Here is a 15,483-nt window from a genome sequence, read left to right on the forward strand (position 1 = left end):
GGGCCATCTTCCTGAGGAGCTTCATGGTTTTTTAATCCTTCAACACTTTGCATATATTATTAATACTAAAGGCTGAGTAATACTCAACAATTGCATGGAATAACAATTACAGTGCAGTGTTGGTCATGGTGCTGTCCATCAATATGCTCCCTTTTATAGAACTGTAGATATGCAGACTGATATTGTCACTATGGGTAATAGCGCTGTTATTCATGAACACAAAGCATTACTCTTGAGTGCATTTGAAAAGTACAAACCTAGTCAGAACAAAATGACAGTTTTCAAGTTGTTCATATTTTAATCCGCACTTTGTCTCTCTTTTTCTTTTTTTTTTTTACAGTGGCATAGTTGAAAAATGAATATTCAATACTGAGAAAAAAGCAAACCTCACACATCCCCCATAAAAAGCAAATTAATTACAGCGATTAAACCTTTGTACAAAATGAGTTATTTATAGCATCATATTGAACTAACAAAATAGCATGTATGAGCATTGGCAATGTGGTTCAATGTCTTTGATACAGTGACTATATACAGTGAGGGGATGTCTGATTCACCAATGCCTCAATATGTCATTAGAACTGTTTGCAGCAAACTCAAAGGCCATAACGGTGATCCTTGTATTGTTTTTTTATGATAAGTTACAGAATTAAAAAATGGAAAAGTTAATGTCAGACAACTACTTTAGTAACAGCAATAATATCAATCAATATAGTATTATATAATAAATGTCAATCAATCATAATAATAAATACATATATTTTGACCAGAATTTTCTTTTTTTTTTACATTTTAAGCAATTCATTAGAATCCCTGTTTGAAAAAATCTCCATAACTGTGAAAACAATCTCATCAAAGTGACGGGAACTGATAAAACCTGAAATTAAAAGCTATAACCAGTGTTTTATCTTTTACTAAAATTTAATACTTACACATTATTTACACGCCATTTGGCAAAACAACCTCTTGTTAGATGGGAAAAAAATGAAGACTTGTGGAATACTTTAAATACTGTATATGCTAATATACAAATTGTAATGTTTCAGGGATCCCAAGATTCAACAATATTGTTCACCAATATTCACGTTAGCAAAGTATGTTACAGCAATATCCACACATTGAGCATAGTTGTTCAATAAAATTCAACATAAATAATGAACCCCCACAAGGTTCCAATCACTCAGTTTGGATCTAACATCAAATCGCCAACCAAAATTAAAGTTCCTCATCCGTGATGATATCTGCAAGTGAAGTACTGAAATCTTCATCACGTGTCTGACACCATCTCTCCATTTAGACTCATATTGAATCCTGAGACATGAAACAGTTGATGTGTTTTCCCTCCATGTTAGTCCTCAGACTTTGTGCTTTAATTTTCTAACTTGTTCTCTGTTGGTACAAATCAACAGCATGAGAAAAAACTGAATATAAATCAATGCAGAAATATACAGACAGTGCTAAAAGGGAGTTGATTTCATCTTGAGACAATCAAAGAGATTGTGCTTTGAGATGTTTTGTTTTGTCAAAGTGGTCTGGTTTGTTTTACAATTTTTTTTTATGTAAGCAGTATGGCCGTGGTCGGGTAAACTCCAGGCAACATCCAAAACCACTGTTTAATCCCTAAAAAGATTCTTCTGATGTTAATGTTTGATAAATTGATGTATTTAACATTTTCGGCTCTTGAAGCACATTTCTTGTTGCTTCTAAATTTTTAAAAAATCTGCAAAAAGTTGTATAACAGGTAAAGTAAGAGTAGAGAGAAAAAAATGAATTCTAGCAATGAAATAAATGCAGAAGAATGTACAGCATTTAGGCACCATAAAACTGAAATGGAAATAATCCAATTGTGCATGATTTACATTGATTACAAAAGGAGAAGGCTATATTGTCAGCAAATGCTTTGAAAAGAAGCATATCCAAGCATGAGCTCTCTGGAGAAGACAAAATAATGAATGTAAAGCAAAACAGACCATGTAGTAACGCTGAGGCAGCTTAAATTTGCATGTCTGCTGTCAAAAGTTGTCATGAAACGAAGGAAAAGAGTAACAGAAGTCTAAATGAAGTACTCTTTTTTTTCCTCTGCATGCACATGGTTTCCCTCAGCATTGATGATGGCTGTGTCTGCGTCAGGGGCGTCCTCTGCTCCTTTGGCCTCATGTGTTAGATATGTCCCTGTAGACATATAGAGACACAGCAAGTTATCCATCTGCTGAAAAGCACTAGACATATACTTTCACTCCAAGCAAGAAAATTGTCATTCAAGGTAGCTCAAGTGACCTCTTTTACCTTTATGTCTGGCCAGATATCGTCCAAGAACTATTATCAGACACAAGGTGATGAAGACCACGACTGCAACGACACCACCGATTAAAGCGTGATCAGGTCCATGTTGTCCTAAAGCATTAGGATCTGAAACAAGACAGAGACAGAGATGGAGGGAATGGAAAGAAAGTGGAGAAATAATGTTAACACCTGCACCAAGATGTTTCACTACTGTCTAATGCAGCTGTAGACATTTATTTAACAGCAATGAAAATATTTTACTCCTGCAATTATACTGAAAAAAATCCAGATGTAGCTTTAACACACAAAGCACAACAGTCCCAAATGAGCTTCTGTCTTATTTAGAGCAACCTGACATCGGTGCTTTGAAGTGCTTGAATTGAGGTATGAAAGAAGTAATCATAGGAAATACCCAAAATCTCTGCACAATTCAAAAATGTGGCATTAGTAACAGCAACGTGCTAAAAGAAAGTCTAGCTTTGAGTGATGTTTTAGTTCTTTTTTTGCCCAAGCCTCTACCCATGCTATCTTTTGTGTTTTCCCCTTGCTCGCTGCCAGATTCTGCTGCTGAGGATCAGGTTTTTTAAATAAGTGTTATTTAACATGAGGTGTCCTCCGGGCAGAGAGCGATTTGAAGGTTTCCCAAGCAGGAACATGCTTTTGTGTCTGTCCTGTAATAAACTGTAAGTGGCTATGTCTTTATTGTGCACCTTGTGTGCTCTCATTATCTCAAGCTGATGAATGGCTATGGCTTGTGCTCAGTTTTGCAAAGTGACCCTGGGAAATGACGGCGGGGATGTTCCTACAAACCTCGTTATACTCCTCTGTTAACAGAATGCAACCATCATTTTCAGCAACCCAAAGTGTGGGACATTAAAAATAACAAAATATGAAGTTGTGAAACATGCAGTTCATTTAACTCCATGCAGAATAGAACCACCACAATCTTTTATCAGGGACTCACAAGCAGGCGCTCTGGACTTTAACGCAACAACTGTTTTGTCACAACAGTTGAATTATCTCAATTTCGGTTGCATGTCGATGGATATAATGATCTGTACAAGTGATTCCACTGTCAACAAGAGGCATAAGCAATTTTCACATCACACTCGGCTGGTGCACACTGCTCACAGGAATGAGACAAGCTGAACTGCTCCTGCCGCACTTCAGCTTAACTTGTCATCTCAACAAAACTTACTACTTATGCTTTCACCTTTAAGTGTGAGTAAATGACCATTACATATTTATACGTGTCCAACCAGATTTCGGAGCTTTAACTGACATGTAAATACACTGATTATTCTTATGTCAATCCTACAGAGATGCAACATTAAAAAAAGATGGTTGCATAAATTAGAACAACTTTCTTGAAACACTAAGATGGCACAAAACTACACATATTTCATGGCACACAGGGACGTCACTGACTTAATTTGCCATCCATCCTGTTTCCATTCTGTCTCGCACATACACAACCTCAAGTATTTTAAACATTGTAAATATAGATATATCTCTCAAATAAATACTATATCAAGCGATACTGTTGCAACCACATGTTATGCACATAGTGTAGATTAAATCATGAATGTAGAACCTAGAAAAATACAGAAATACTAAATACTAAATACTAAACTATGTGATCAGAAATGTGAAAGATAGAGTTTCCACAAATAATTTTGGACTTTCCTTTCCATTTCTGCTGTAACCACATGATCTGAAATCAAATATTTACACACCGGCACAGATACAATCTCCAGGCCAGCTCCACTCAGATAGAGCCGTCTATTCCATTGTGCAAAGACAAACCAAACCAAAAACATATTGTGTGATAACTTATGCAGCCTGTGACATGGCTGGAGAGAAAGCAGCTGGCGTCAGCAGAATGAGCATCCATGCATGGTGATGGTTTGGCTCATGCTGTGTGGAGGTCGTGATGTGTCCTGACCCAGATCCAGATCCAGCATCACACTATAAATCTGGCTTGCAATGATCATCTAGTGGGATATTTACCTGTTGTAGGCCCTGGAAAGTCTTTGGCTGTTGCCATGGTTGCAGACAGTGACAGCAGTAAGGGAAGACGAGGGGAACAACACCGTGATAAAAAAGGTGACCACAAAGTTCAAAGGAAACATGAGATATTGGCATGGTCTGTTTTTCTGAGCTTTAACTTTCATAGCGTGCAGAAGTGACGAAAAGCAAAGCTTGCTGTCAGAGCCAAATGCATGATTAACTGGAGTTACTAGAAACGGTCACTGGGAGAGCAGCACACGATATATCGACAAGGACAAGATGAAGAACAAAAGTGCACATTCTGAGATGTTTGGGGTTTAACTGGCAATGTACATCCATAATGTGTCAGTTCTACAAATAAACATATTTTATCACTTACCTCTAGTGGCATGTAGCCATGAAGATAGTTTTGGTATTTGCCCATGTTCAAATATATCTGTCTTATAATCCATGTGAAAAATGATGCGTTGATAATTTTTTATATCATGAATTGGGTGAATAATTGATTCTGATTGGCTGCAGGGTTTCCATTAATTCCTGGTATAGGACAACAATTAAGTAGTTCCAGTGAAACTTTCGGTGAAATTGATTTTTAGACAATGTCATGGGTGGATTGCTAGCTAGTCTTGTTGTTAAACATACTGTCAAATTGTACTGTTTTTTAACTGAACAAAACATTACTGACTGTGAATCATGCTGCCATAACGTTAGCTTTCTGCCTCATAGCTAAGCTGAGCTGGGCTCTATGAGGTGAGCAGACTAGAAATATCTCCTGTTGTCAAGTCATATCTAAGGTGTTTCCATTGCATAAGGGATAATAGTGATTGTTCCACGTTTTACTCAAACCCTCAGGTGCTACCAATGAAACAGATGGTCTGTGAAAACTTTAGATGTTAATTACAAATTGCATGAAAATGTAAATTAATGGTCTTAGTTTGAATGGACTGCGCGAAAGACAAGTATGGCCTTCCCAGTCCATTTATTCCGAACAATGAACAACTCATCAGGCATTATTTCTTACTTAAATGAATAGTTCCAGTATTTTGACGTGGGGTTGTGAGCTAGTTATCCATAGTCATTGTGTTACCTACAACAGACCGCATTCAAATGTATTTTAGACACATAAAAAAGGCTCACCTAAAAAAAAATCAAAATCAGTTAAAGCATTTATCCCTAGTACTTCTGAATTATTACGCATAAATCCAACTACGCTGTGCACTGTATTATGTTGCAGATCAGCTATTTGGGTCAGAGTTACAGCGGCACAGCTGGGAACACTTAAATTAATATAGTGTACACTTAAACAATGAGGTGGGCCTTTTTAGGCCTTTTTTATTTGGTGTGTTTTTCTGCAGCCCCTGTCCACAGCAGTGCATTGCTCTGCTTCCCTGCCAGGATCCCTGTCTGCGTCTCCAAACTGGGGGTGTGCTGACTGGTGCCTACCATAGGTAATGCAATGACTATGGATGAGTACCTTGTACAACCCCACTTCAAAATACCCAGATAATAACTTCATAACTTCACCATCAGAAATTAAATTCCTTCTACTTCTACTATTGTTTTAAAAAGTATAAAAACCTGGCCAAATAAAACCAAAACTATCTGCATGCCTTCCAAACTAGAGGTAAATGAGAAAATATGTTCTCTGTTGTGTGGACCTACCCTTTAATAATGATAGCAAACAAATACATGTCGGATAACATGTCGTTCACCTGCACCTGAGTATTCAACAATAAATATCGGGCAGTCAATGATGAAGGATAGTTACAAGTATAAAAATACGGCCAAAAGTCCTTACAGACTCACAGTTGTGCTCGCAAAGGCAGTCAGTAAGACTGCGAGCTACTATAGCATGTAAACAATGCACAATTTAAAATATTAAAACAAAAAGCAATATTTGCAAATATTTTATGAGGAAAGAAATGCGTTCAACACGTTTAATAGACTTCAACGATACACATAAAGCGTTTTGGTGAGAAACACAGAACGTTGTTTGTGTATAGGAGAACTCCACAGGGTATTTTTTGTTGTTTTGGGGTTTTATTACCTTTAATTGATAGAGAGAGCTCAAGAGTGGGGGGAGACAGGGAATGACACGCAGCAAAGGGCCACAGTCAAACCCATGGCTGCTGCAGAGAGGACTCAGGCCTTAGCCAGCTCTACCAGGTGAGCTATCAGGGGGCCCCAGCTCCACAGGGTTGAGTATCAAAATGAAGCACATCCCATATCTAAGTAACCTTTGTGTTTTTTCCATCACAATATCAAAGGTTATTTCAACAGTTTGAACTGTTTAAAATATTCTCCCTGCAGAGCGCTCTTGTGGCTCAATATGGTAAAGTCATCCACAAACACAACAACAGTAATTCCATTAGAAGAGATTAACTAAAGACATGAAGCATGTGATTTTGATCAACATTATTCAAATTTAATTGCATGTGTTCTTATTGTTCGGTTGTAGCCTAATGGTAGAAACCATTCAGTCGGAGAACAAAAGTTTAAACGCTCAGTACAGAGTAACTACCTGGTGTGGTAACTTACTCCTACTAAAATGTCATATTATCAGCTACCAATAATAAAACTAATCAGAAATGGTAATAAAAATGCTGGTAAGGTTACAGTGCTGTGTATATAAAATAAAGCAGAAAGGAAAAGACAAAACTAGTACTGAATTCCTCCAGTAAAACAATCCTATTTTCTAGCTCAAAGCCTGGTTGGAAGCTCATCAATCATCAACTGTGTGTTCAGTGTCATGTTTGTGAGTGCATGGAGCGTTGAGGCAGGGCCATGGAGGAGTTGCAAGTGTACCTGTGAACGCAGCTGTGACTGCCTATGTCTGATGTGGGAATGTTGGCATTAGCAGATTGGAAGAATAGAGGCTAGAGAGGGAGGCAGGAGAGCTGAAGATGGAGGCACTAAGGTGATGACGTCTGCTAAATGAAAACAGGAACAACGGGGAGCAAAAACAAACCTCACCACAGGGAACAGGCTCAACATGAGAAAACTTACAAGGAAATCAAACGGCACAAATCAATTACTGCACATGGCCGGTGCAGTGGGTTAATTCTGGGCTTATGGTCTAATGAAAAAAAATGCACCAATGATAAAATAATGCATCAAGCTGTGACAGTAAATTCATTCCGCAATATCTTTGGAAAAGGATGAGTCATACATGAAGGACTCATATTTCTTAAATTTGTTAAATTTTCAAGAAATTGATGATTGGTTGGTAAATAAGCCACACATACAGAATGTAAAACTCATCAAGTGTCATGCTTGTTGAGATGAAAATACAATGAACGAGTGAAATGTGAGGGTAAGAAGGTGGAAGCAGGGCTGCAGCTTCACAAACAGATGCAGTTATTTCTCAACTGTAGTTAACCAAACTATTATCTGTTACCATCTCTCTAACATCTTACTCAGAGTAATTATCGTATATGCTGTTTCTTTGCTTTATTTAATACAGTATATTAAGGAGCATAATTGCAGACGGTGATAAATTGCGGCGGAGCGATGACATTTATTGCTTCTCAGATCTCCTGTCATTAGCAAATTAGGCTTAGAGGCTGAGATGATCCGAAGAGACCCGGTAAGTATTCAGCCAGACACGGTGTAGCTCTGAAGAATGACTGTCATCATCAGTGGAAATGAGCCCGTCTTGCACATCTTTTACCTGCTAGACTCAATTTTTCATCCTTCCCTAGTAACCAGGGCCTTTGTATTTAGTGTGAGAGGGCTTCTAAGTATTATAAACTTTGCTATTTCCTCTGTTAAAATTACAAAAAGTGAGAAACAGCTCCCTGGCACATGCATGTTTAACTCAGGTTAATTAAACAAATTAGAATTTTTCTTTTTTAATTTGAAATAATAAAAAAAAAATCTTCCTGACTGTGACATGTCAGGACTGAACTTTGGTCCGGCATATGGCTTCCAGATATGACAGGATGATATGGACTATCCAGAGATCGCTGCCTACTCCTGTTCAGTGAGCACACTGAAAGAAGAGACTGAGATAACGAGAGTTGAAAGGATGAATGTGACATCCTCCTTTTCCTTCGTTTTTTCCCAATGAAGGGCTTTCTCTCCCCAAAAGCCTCTGCCTTCAAAATCGAACAAAGAAGCTGCTGTGCATCCACTAACTGCTTGTGAGCTTGAATAAGTCCAGCGTCTGAGCTGTGATAAGTCGCTCCCAAACAAACCGCACTCTCACTGTTTAATTGGAAATAATGGAAACAAATAAATCCATGTTGAATTTTAATATTCTGTCCTTGTTTTTGTATTTTCACTTGGCTGTATTTGATAAAAGTTATAAACATGTGCTGCAGAGGCCTTAATGATCCGTTTCCTGCACCATGCTGTCTTTATTCTCTCAGCCGCTTCACTGTCTCGGGATTAACTTATCTCTCCTCCAGGCGGTACTCAGAAGCTAAATTCTGCATCCTTAACACTTTCTTCCTTATAGGAAGAGTCCAAAAGCTAAACCTGTGCAGCAATATGTACAGTAAGGTAAACTGGGTTATCCTGCACAATGCCAACGCAAGATCTGGAAATGAATTTTGGAAGAAATCGTCTGCGAACTGGTGACCTGCAGGACTACAGATGACTTTGTTATTCTATAAGTACTGGTCCAAAAATTTAATTATTCTTAATTTTATATATTTGAACCACCAAACTTAACATTTTTCAAATCCTGCATTACCACCTGGCAGACAATGCAATGTAATCATATATCAGGTTAATATTAAAGAACCATAAGGTTTTACCAGTTTTATCCCATTTATTACAAATCACATATACTTCACACCACACATAACAATTTTGCAAACCAAGAGCAGGTCATCCATTATTCACAACATTGGTGGTTTGATCTACATGTTAAAGTGTTATTGAGAATGACACTGAACCCCAATTGGTGTGACCCCAACGGACTGCTTCCATCAGTGCGTAAGCAAGAAAATTGTAAAGAACTTTGTCCTACTAAGGTTGAAATATGTTTTTCATTATTATTTAATTATTATTTTAACTTGCTTGAGATGTGTAATTCATCACAGTTAAGATACTGCATTAATTAAAGTTGCAATGTTGTTGTGAGGTCATGCATTGGAATGTGTCAAATCAAACTGCAATTAAACTGCATGATCACACAATCATAATTTAGAACTGATAAAAATGTATGCAGACCTAAATGGACACTATATAATTTTCTGCCACTAAGGGGTCTCTCACAACAAAACAAGTAACAAGTTTGATGATGTTGTGAAGTGTCTGGGATCATGGGAGCTGTTGTCTTGTTATTGTTAAACAGCCACCAAATCTATTTGACGAGACTCCAGCAGAGGTTGGAGGGTGAAGTCTGTATCCGCTGATACTGATTAAAGTCAAATATTTCTGTCCACAATCTGCAACTTTATTATAATTACCTGACAGACAAAGCTATAACTCCAAGCTTAATTGAATATTCTATTGAAAAATCTCTGAGATTTAAGGAACACCAACCATCTTCAAGTTACAGTGAGGCCATAAATATGAAGCAACAGCAAAATTGATCATTCATAACAAGACTAGCCATTACTGTACCCACCATATACAAAGAGTATATATTCAGCACTGCTGGTCCCCAGGTGGTTGCTGGCCTCGCAGCGGTATGTGCCGTTGTCTGTTTTGTTTAGTGTGGTGATGGTTAGTTCCCTGCCCTCCACAATCATACGCTCGATGTCTGGCAGCTCTCCTCCATCTTTAGACCACAGCACTGGTTCAGGTCTGGGAAAGAAAACACAGACAATATTTTATTTTTTATCTTCCTGCTTATAATTTCCTAAATGTAAGGACATAATCAATTATTCTTGAAACATCCTGTAATGAAGAAGAATCAAATTCCAAAGTCCAATTTCATATTCCTATTTTTTTGTAGTAATTACCATAAAATTGAAGTTGTAAATAAATGCCAACTTACATTGGGTTGCCTTTGGAAACACACTCCAATTTCAGGTATTGCCCTTCCTGTGGAATAATCAGTGAATGCGTGATCTCCAGATGGGGAGCATCTGTGAAGAAGAGACAAATTCCAACACTGTGACAGTAATGTGTGGTAGAGGCTTTACCTCTAACACTGACAAAGTACAACAGTAGTTAGTTCTTTACCCATTGGGCAGCTCTTAGCTTTAGCCCATATCCCTGTTCTGCTTTGGTACTAATCCCTTACCTGCAAACTAATCCTACACTAATCCTGAGCAAATGCAAAGCTAAACCTGCAGACATAAATGTAATCTCAATCCTTGTATTTCTTCTCAATACTAATCTTACACCTAATCCAGCTTTGCACGGTGTGTATAACTGCACTCACAGTGGACCTCCAGGACCTCAGTTGTCATGTAGGGGTTGGACAGAGACACATGCTCCACGCTGCAGGTGTAGGCGACACCATCGTCCCGTCTGTCCACCTGGAACTGGAGGCTACTCCTCACTGTGAAGGATTTTCCTGTGGCATTCACCTTCATAGTGCCTGTAGAGAGTGAAATGTACTTGTGAATTACTGATATTATAGTTCTGGATCTTGTGCAAGAATCTTCATGCAAAAAACAAAAAATTGAAAAAGAAACCTAGAAAAAAAGAAATTAGCTCGTACATTAACTTAAACGTGAGAAACATGACATTTTATTCCACGATGTTTCTGACATAGACAGCTGAAGCGTTGTTGTTGTTGTTGTTTTTCTCTGCATCTCCTTTGAGGGAGAGAATCCTTGGCCTTTGAAAGTCAAGTCAAAGTAGAGTGAATAGTGAGGGGAGAGCAGTATGAACGTTGACTCGGTTGGTTGGGTGTGTTTGCTCCTCCAGGACCATCTTTCAAACATCCCAGTCAACACAAACAGGCACACACTCCCCCGGCAGTTCGGACTGGGTTTCCATAGTTGTAGTCACACCTTTGCTTTCTTTCCTCTCCTTTGATTTAGTTTCATGCCCAAACATTCAACCTTTACACAGCTACAGTCTTGATTTGTGTTTGTATTTTTCCTGCCCTGTAATGTCGTCTTCATTTAAAGATGCCTCTTAATGTATTTACTTAATATATTTTTTGGCATTTCCCTTTATTGACAGGTCAGTTGGGAGAGAAAGGAAAAGCAGACAAGAGAGGGGATGACATGCAGCAAAGGGCCTCAGGCCCCCGCTGCGGTGAGGACTCACCCTTGACACATGGTACACGTTACTGTGTTTTTCTGGGAAAACATCTGTACAAGGCTACTGCACCTGAACAATGCAAAAAGGATAACCTCTTGACGACAATCTCAGAAGGACTTTTCACTGGAGCTGCTACCCTCCTCAGCACCTTAGATCCTTTCCCACACTACATCCTCCCCCTCCACCTCTTCCTCTTCCTGGACTTTCTGCCATCCACAGCAAACCCAGGTAAATCAATAAATACGTATGTACTCACTCCACTCCTTAACTCACAAAAACAATCACATACACACACACACGCACAAATTGTTCAATCCTTTGGTCTATTACATACTAACAGCCCCTTGCAATGAAACCCAGATCACCCATATCATCATCATTTTGGGCTGATCTGTTCCATTTGTTCCGCTGCACTGATTATCTTTGATTCTGTCATGCAAGGGGATTAATTTTTTATTGGACTTTGCAGTGGAACCACTACAACTAATACTACTACTACAACTGCTATTGTTACTACTGTACCTGCATTTTTCCTGTTGTTTTTTAGGTTGGCAGATTCAATAACACATTTTCTTCTGTATGTCCTAAAATTGAATTAATGAAATTAAAAGTGACCACTTTTCATGAAATGGCTTGACAAAAACTTATCCTGTTGTACAAATGATCCTAATTGTGGTGTTTTTAATAACTTAAGCTAAGATAAACTAATTATTTAGTCTTTTGTTAGATTTCTCTTTTACTGTAAGTTACACTTACATAAACCTAATTATCAATTATTAACTGAATTATTATTTATGAATTTTGTTGTAGACATGGCAGTTTGAGAAATTTTATTTTTCAGTTTTGGACTTGAAAGTATGTACTTCTCCTACCTTCTGGATCTGATTTATATTAATTATTGGTGTCTTTTATATCAAACATCAAAATTAAAAGTAATAATAGCAAAGAAAGATAACAACAAGAGGAGGAAGAAGAAACACACAAAACAAACCTCACCGGCCTCCAGGACATCACAGTCATATTGATTAATGCATCACCAATGAAATAATTTTTGAGACCTAATTTTAAACATCAGATATCACATAAGCAAACAGGAAATTCAGAGGCCTTGCATTTGAGAGTCAACGGCCTTGCATTTTGCCCTGAAGTACAGAGAGGGATAGTAAGTACCTCTGTGGTTTCAAACACAAATCTCTCCAGCTTTTCCTCTCATTCATCAAGTCGCCTACAGCATCAGAGTGGTTGTCAGTCTGTTTGAAGGCGGCTGCTAGCATCGCCAGAGAGCATGCAGAGGCAGCTTTCATAGGAATGTGAATGTGCCCAGGTTCAGTTCTGTTTTGAACCAGAACCCCGAGAGGCAAGCAAATCTACATTCCGGCAACTGGGGGCACGGCTGTAATCAGCACCTCTGCGTCTGTTTTAACAAGGCGGAACCTCAGGAGGAGGAGGATTCGATTTTTTCAAAGGAGTACTCCAATTATAGTTTAATAAGAGTAATAGTAGGGTTGGACAGGTACAGTTGGGAAAAGTTGAAATTTTGGCTTCCCTTCAGATTATTATTGTTATATGTTCACTGGGTCAAGTTGTCCTCAGCCTTGAAAAAATAACTGCATAACAATCTGAGCCTTTGTTTATTTCATGAAGGCATCAGAGGTATTCTCTAATAGCACATTCTTTTTCTACACGTGCAACTATTTCAAACCATGCTTCTTTTAATGCCAGAACCTTCTGCTCAGCACAGTTTGCAACCTACCACCTGCTGAGCAATAATTATTCAAATGTTCTGAGAAAGAATTTATCAGTTACACTGGAACTCATTTATCCTTAATGAACAATCTTGCACATTTATTATTTTGGTGTTTGGTAGTGTGAAGAGGCACAAGGGATGAGCTAACAACTGCTATACTGGTAAATATGTGGTTGGATTCACACAACTGGTCTTAGTAGTGTGGCCAGGGAATACTTTCAAACAAATATAACTGTTGTTGTCATTTTAGATCTGTTAACATCTTTACATAAAGAATATGATGCTGGATCACTGTATTGCTATTATTAAGACGCACAAGATAGGTGCTGAGAATAGGAATGTAATGTCTGTACTTGAATTAATTGAATGGAACAATTTAAAAGGCCTAAATACATTCACATACGTTTGTTTAACACATTTGTTTGTTTTTATTTGATTTGTTTATATATAAAGATAAATTCTAGTCTAGTCTAACTTGCAATACAGACATTTATTAGCAATATATCACCTTGGCACCCTGGTGGTGGTTATGCAGTCCCATTGGCAACAAACTGTGATGCACTGTGTGTTCTCACACCTTTCTATCAGAACCAGCAGGAACTTTTTCAGCAATTTCAGCTACAGTAGCTTGTCTGTTGGATGGGGCCAGCCTTCGCTCCCCACGTTCATCAATAAGCCTTGGCAACACATGACCCTGTCGCTGGTTCACCACTTCTCCTTCCTTGGACCACTTTTGATAGGTACTGATCACTGCAGACCGGGAACATCCAAAAATAGCTGCAGTTTCGAAAATGCTGTGTCATCTAGCCGACTTGCTGCCTAATATATCTCACCCATGGGCAGGTGCCATGATAACCAGATAATCAGTGTTATTCACTTCACCTGTCAGTGGTCATAATGTTATGGCTGATCGGTATATTATATATATAAATAATATTATAACATTATAAATAATATAAGTAAAAATCAGTATGTTAATCACATTTCTCTCCAATGGATACATATTCATTACACCAAGAAATAGATCACATAGGCTCCAAGTATGCACATATTGAGCAGGTAACATTCATAGATGAACCCACTAAAAATATATATGCAACCCCAACAATACATTTATGATGCATCAAAATAACTATAAGAAAAAACACAATGAACATATGGGCCTCAGAAAAACTCATGCAGCATTAATGCATACATCGACATTCCTAAATTTACTTGATAGTGTATGTACACATCTATATGTATCCTGTCTCGAGCACAGAGCCCAAGTGAAAAACAAAATATATAGAAAAAAATATATTCAGGAAGAAATCCATATTAATAGTTAAATGTAAGAGATCACAGGAAACTGCTAAGAAGTAATTCATCATCCAGTCCCTTTGGCACCAGTGTTTGAAGAGTGTGAATCCAGTAGGCCTTGTGTTGTTTGAGTAGTATTTCATGATCTCCACCCCTAGGTGGTAGGGTGATCTGTTCAATACCACAGAAACGTAATGAGGATACATTGTGCACTGCTATGGGATAATCCTGATTTTTTGTGCGTATGTTGCTTTCATGCTCACTGATTCTCTGTTTAAATTTTCTGATGGCCTTCCATACATATGCAAGCCCACAGGGACAGCTTATCATGTAAATCAGGTGTATGGATGCACAGGTGATGACGCTGTTGATGGAAAACATTCTACCTGTGCGAAATGGGAGAAGTGATTGGTTTTCATGGTGTTGTTGCATTGTGTGCAACTGCCACAGCGATAGTAGCCCTTGGGAAGAGGGTGCAAAAGTATCTGGGTTATTTGACTGGAATCCTTGTAATAACCTTGTAATCAAAATTTGCGCGGTCAAGTGATCTTTTATATTTTTCCCCTTTTGTTGTACAAATAGAGGTGGATCCTTAAAGATGAATGAAAGTTCAGGGTCCAACTTATGCCATATGTTTTTTGAACACCAATTTGATTTCAGTGGAGTAGACGAAATGTTGAGTGATTGAGAGAAATAATTTACTTAATTTCTTAGCTCTTTTTGTCAACAATTTGTCTTTTTGAGGGCCAACTCATACGCTTGATTTGTCCACATAAATGGGTACCCCCATTGTGCAAATGTATATATTTAAATGACCTACCTTCGTTCTGATGTCTTGATTTTTACATTTTACACCATAGCCACTATGTAAAAATCCATAACCTTCTATATATATTTATAATTATAATTAATAATAAATAATTCTTTTTTATAGTTAAAAAGTGGCTGTCTATGTTGTTTTTTTGTTAAAT

At 37.9% G+C, this 15,483-nt stretch overlaps 1 protein-coding gene across 1 annotated transcript in view; it reads right to left on the bottom strand.

Annotated features, from left to right (window-relative positions):
- Positions 1–272: 272 nt before the first annotated feature.
- Positions 273–15,483, bottom strand: part of cadm2b (cell adhesion molecule 2b) — a 126,802-nt gene continuing 111,591 nt past the window's right edge. Inside the window, exons 5-9 of the mRNA XM_035679397.1 lie at positions 10,634–10,792; positions 10,244–10,334; positions 9,872–10,050; positions 2,287–2,409; positions 273–2,172 (exon numbers count right to left, since the gene is read on the bottom strand). Coding sequence (XP_035535290.1) covers positions 2,054–2,172; positions 2,287–2,409; positions 9,872–10,050; positions 10,244–10,334; positions 10,634–10,792 — 671 coding nt within the window. The 3' untranslated portion in view covers positions 273–2,053. The remainder of the gene's footprint in view (positions 2,173–2,286; positions 2,410–9,871; positions 10,051–10,243; positions 10,335–10,633; positions 10,793–15,483) is intronic.

The sequence above is a fragment of the Morone saxatilis genome, unplaced genomic scaffold, assembly GCF_004916995.1.
Source record: "Morone saxatilis isolate NCDOM2014 unplaced genomic scaffold, NCSU_SB_2.0 Contig8, whole genome shotgun sequence".
Lineage (NCBI taxonomy): Eukaryota > Metazoa > Chordata > Actinopteri > Moronidae > Morone > Morone saxatilis.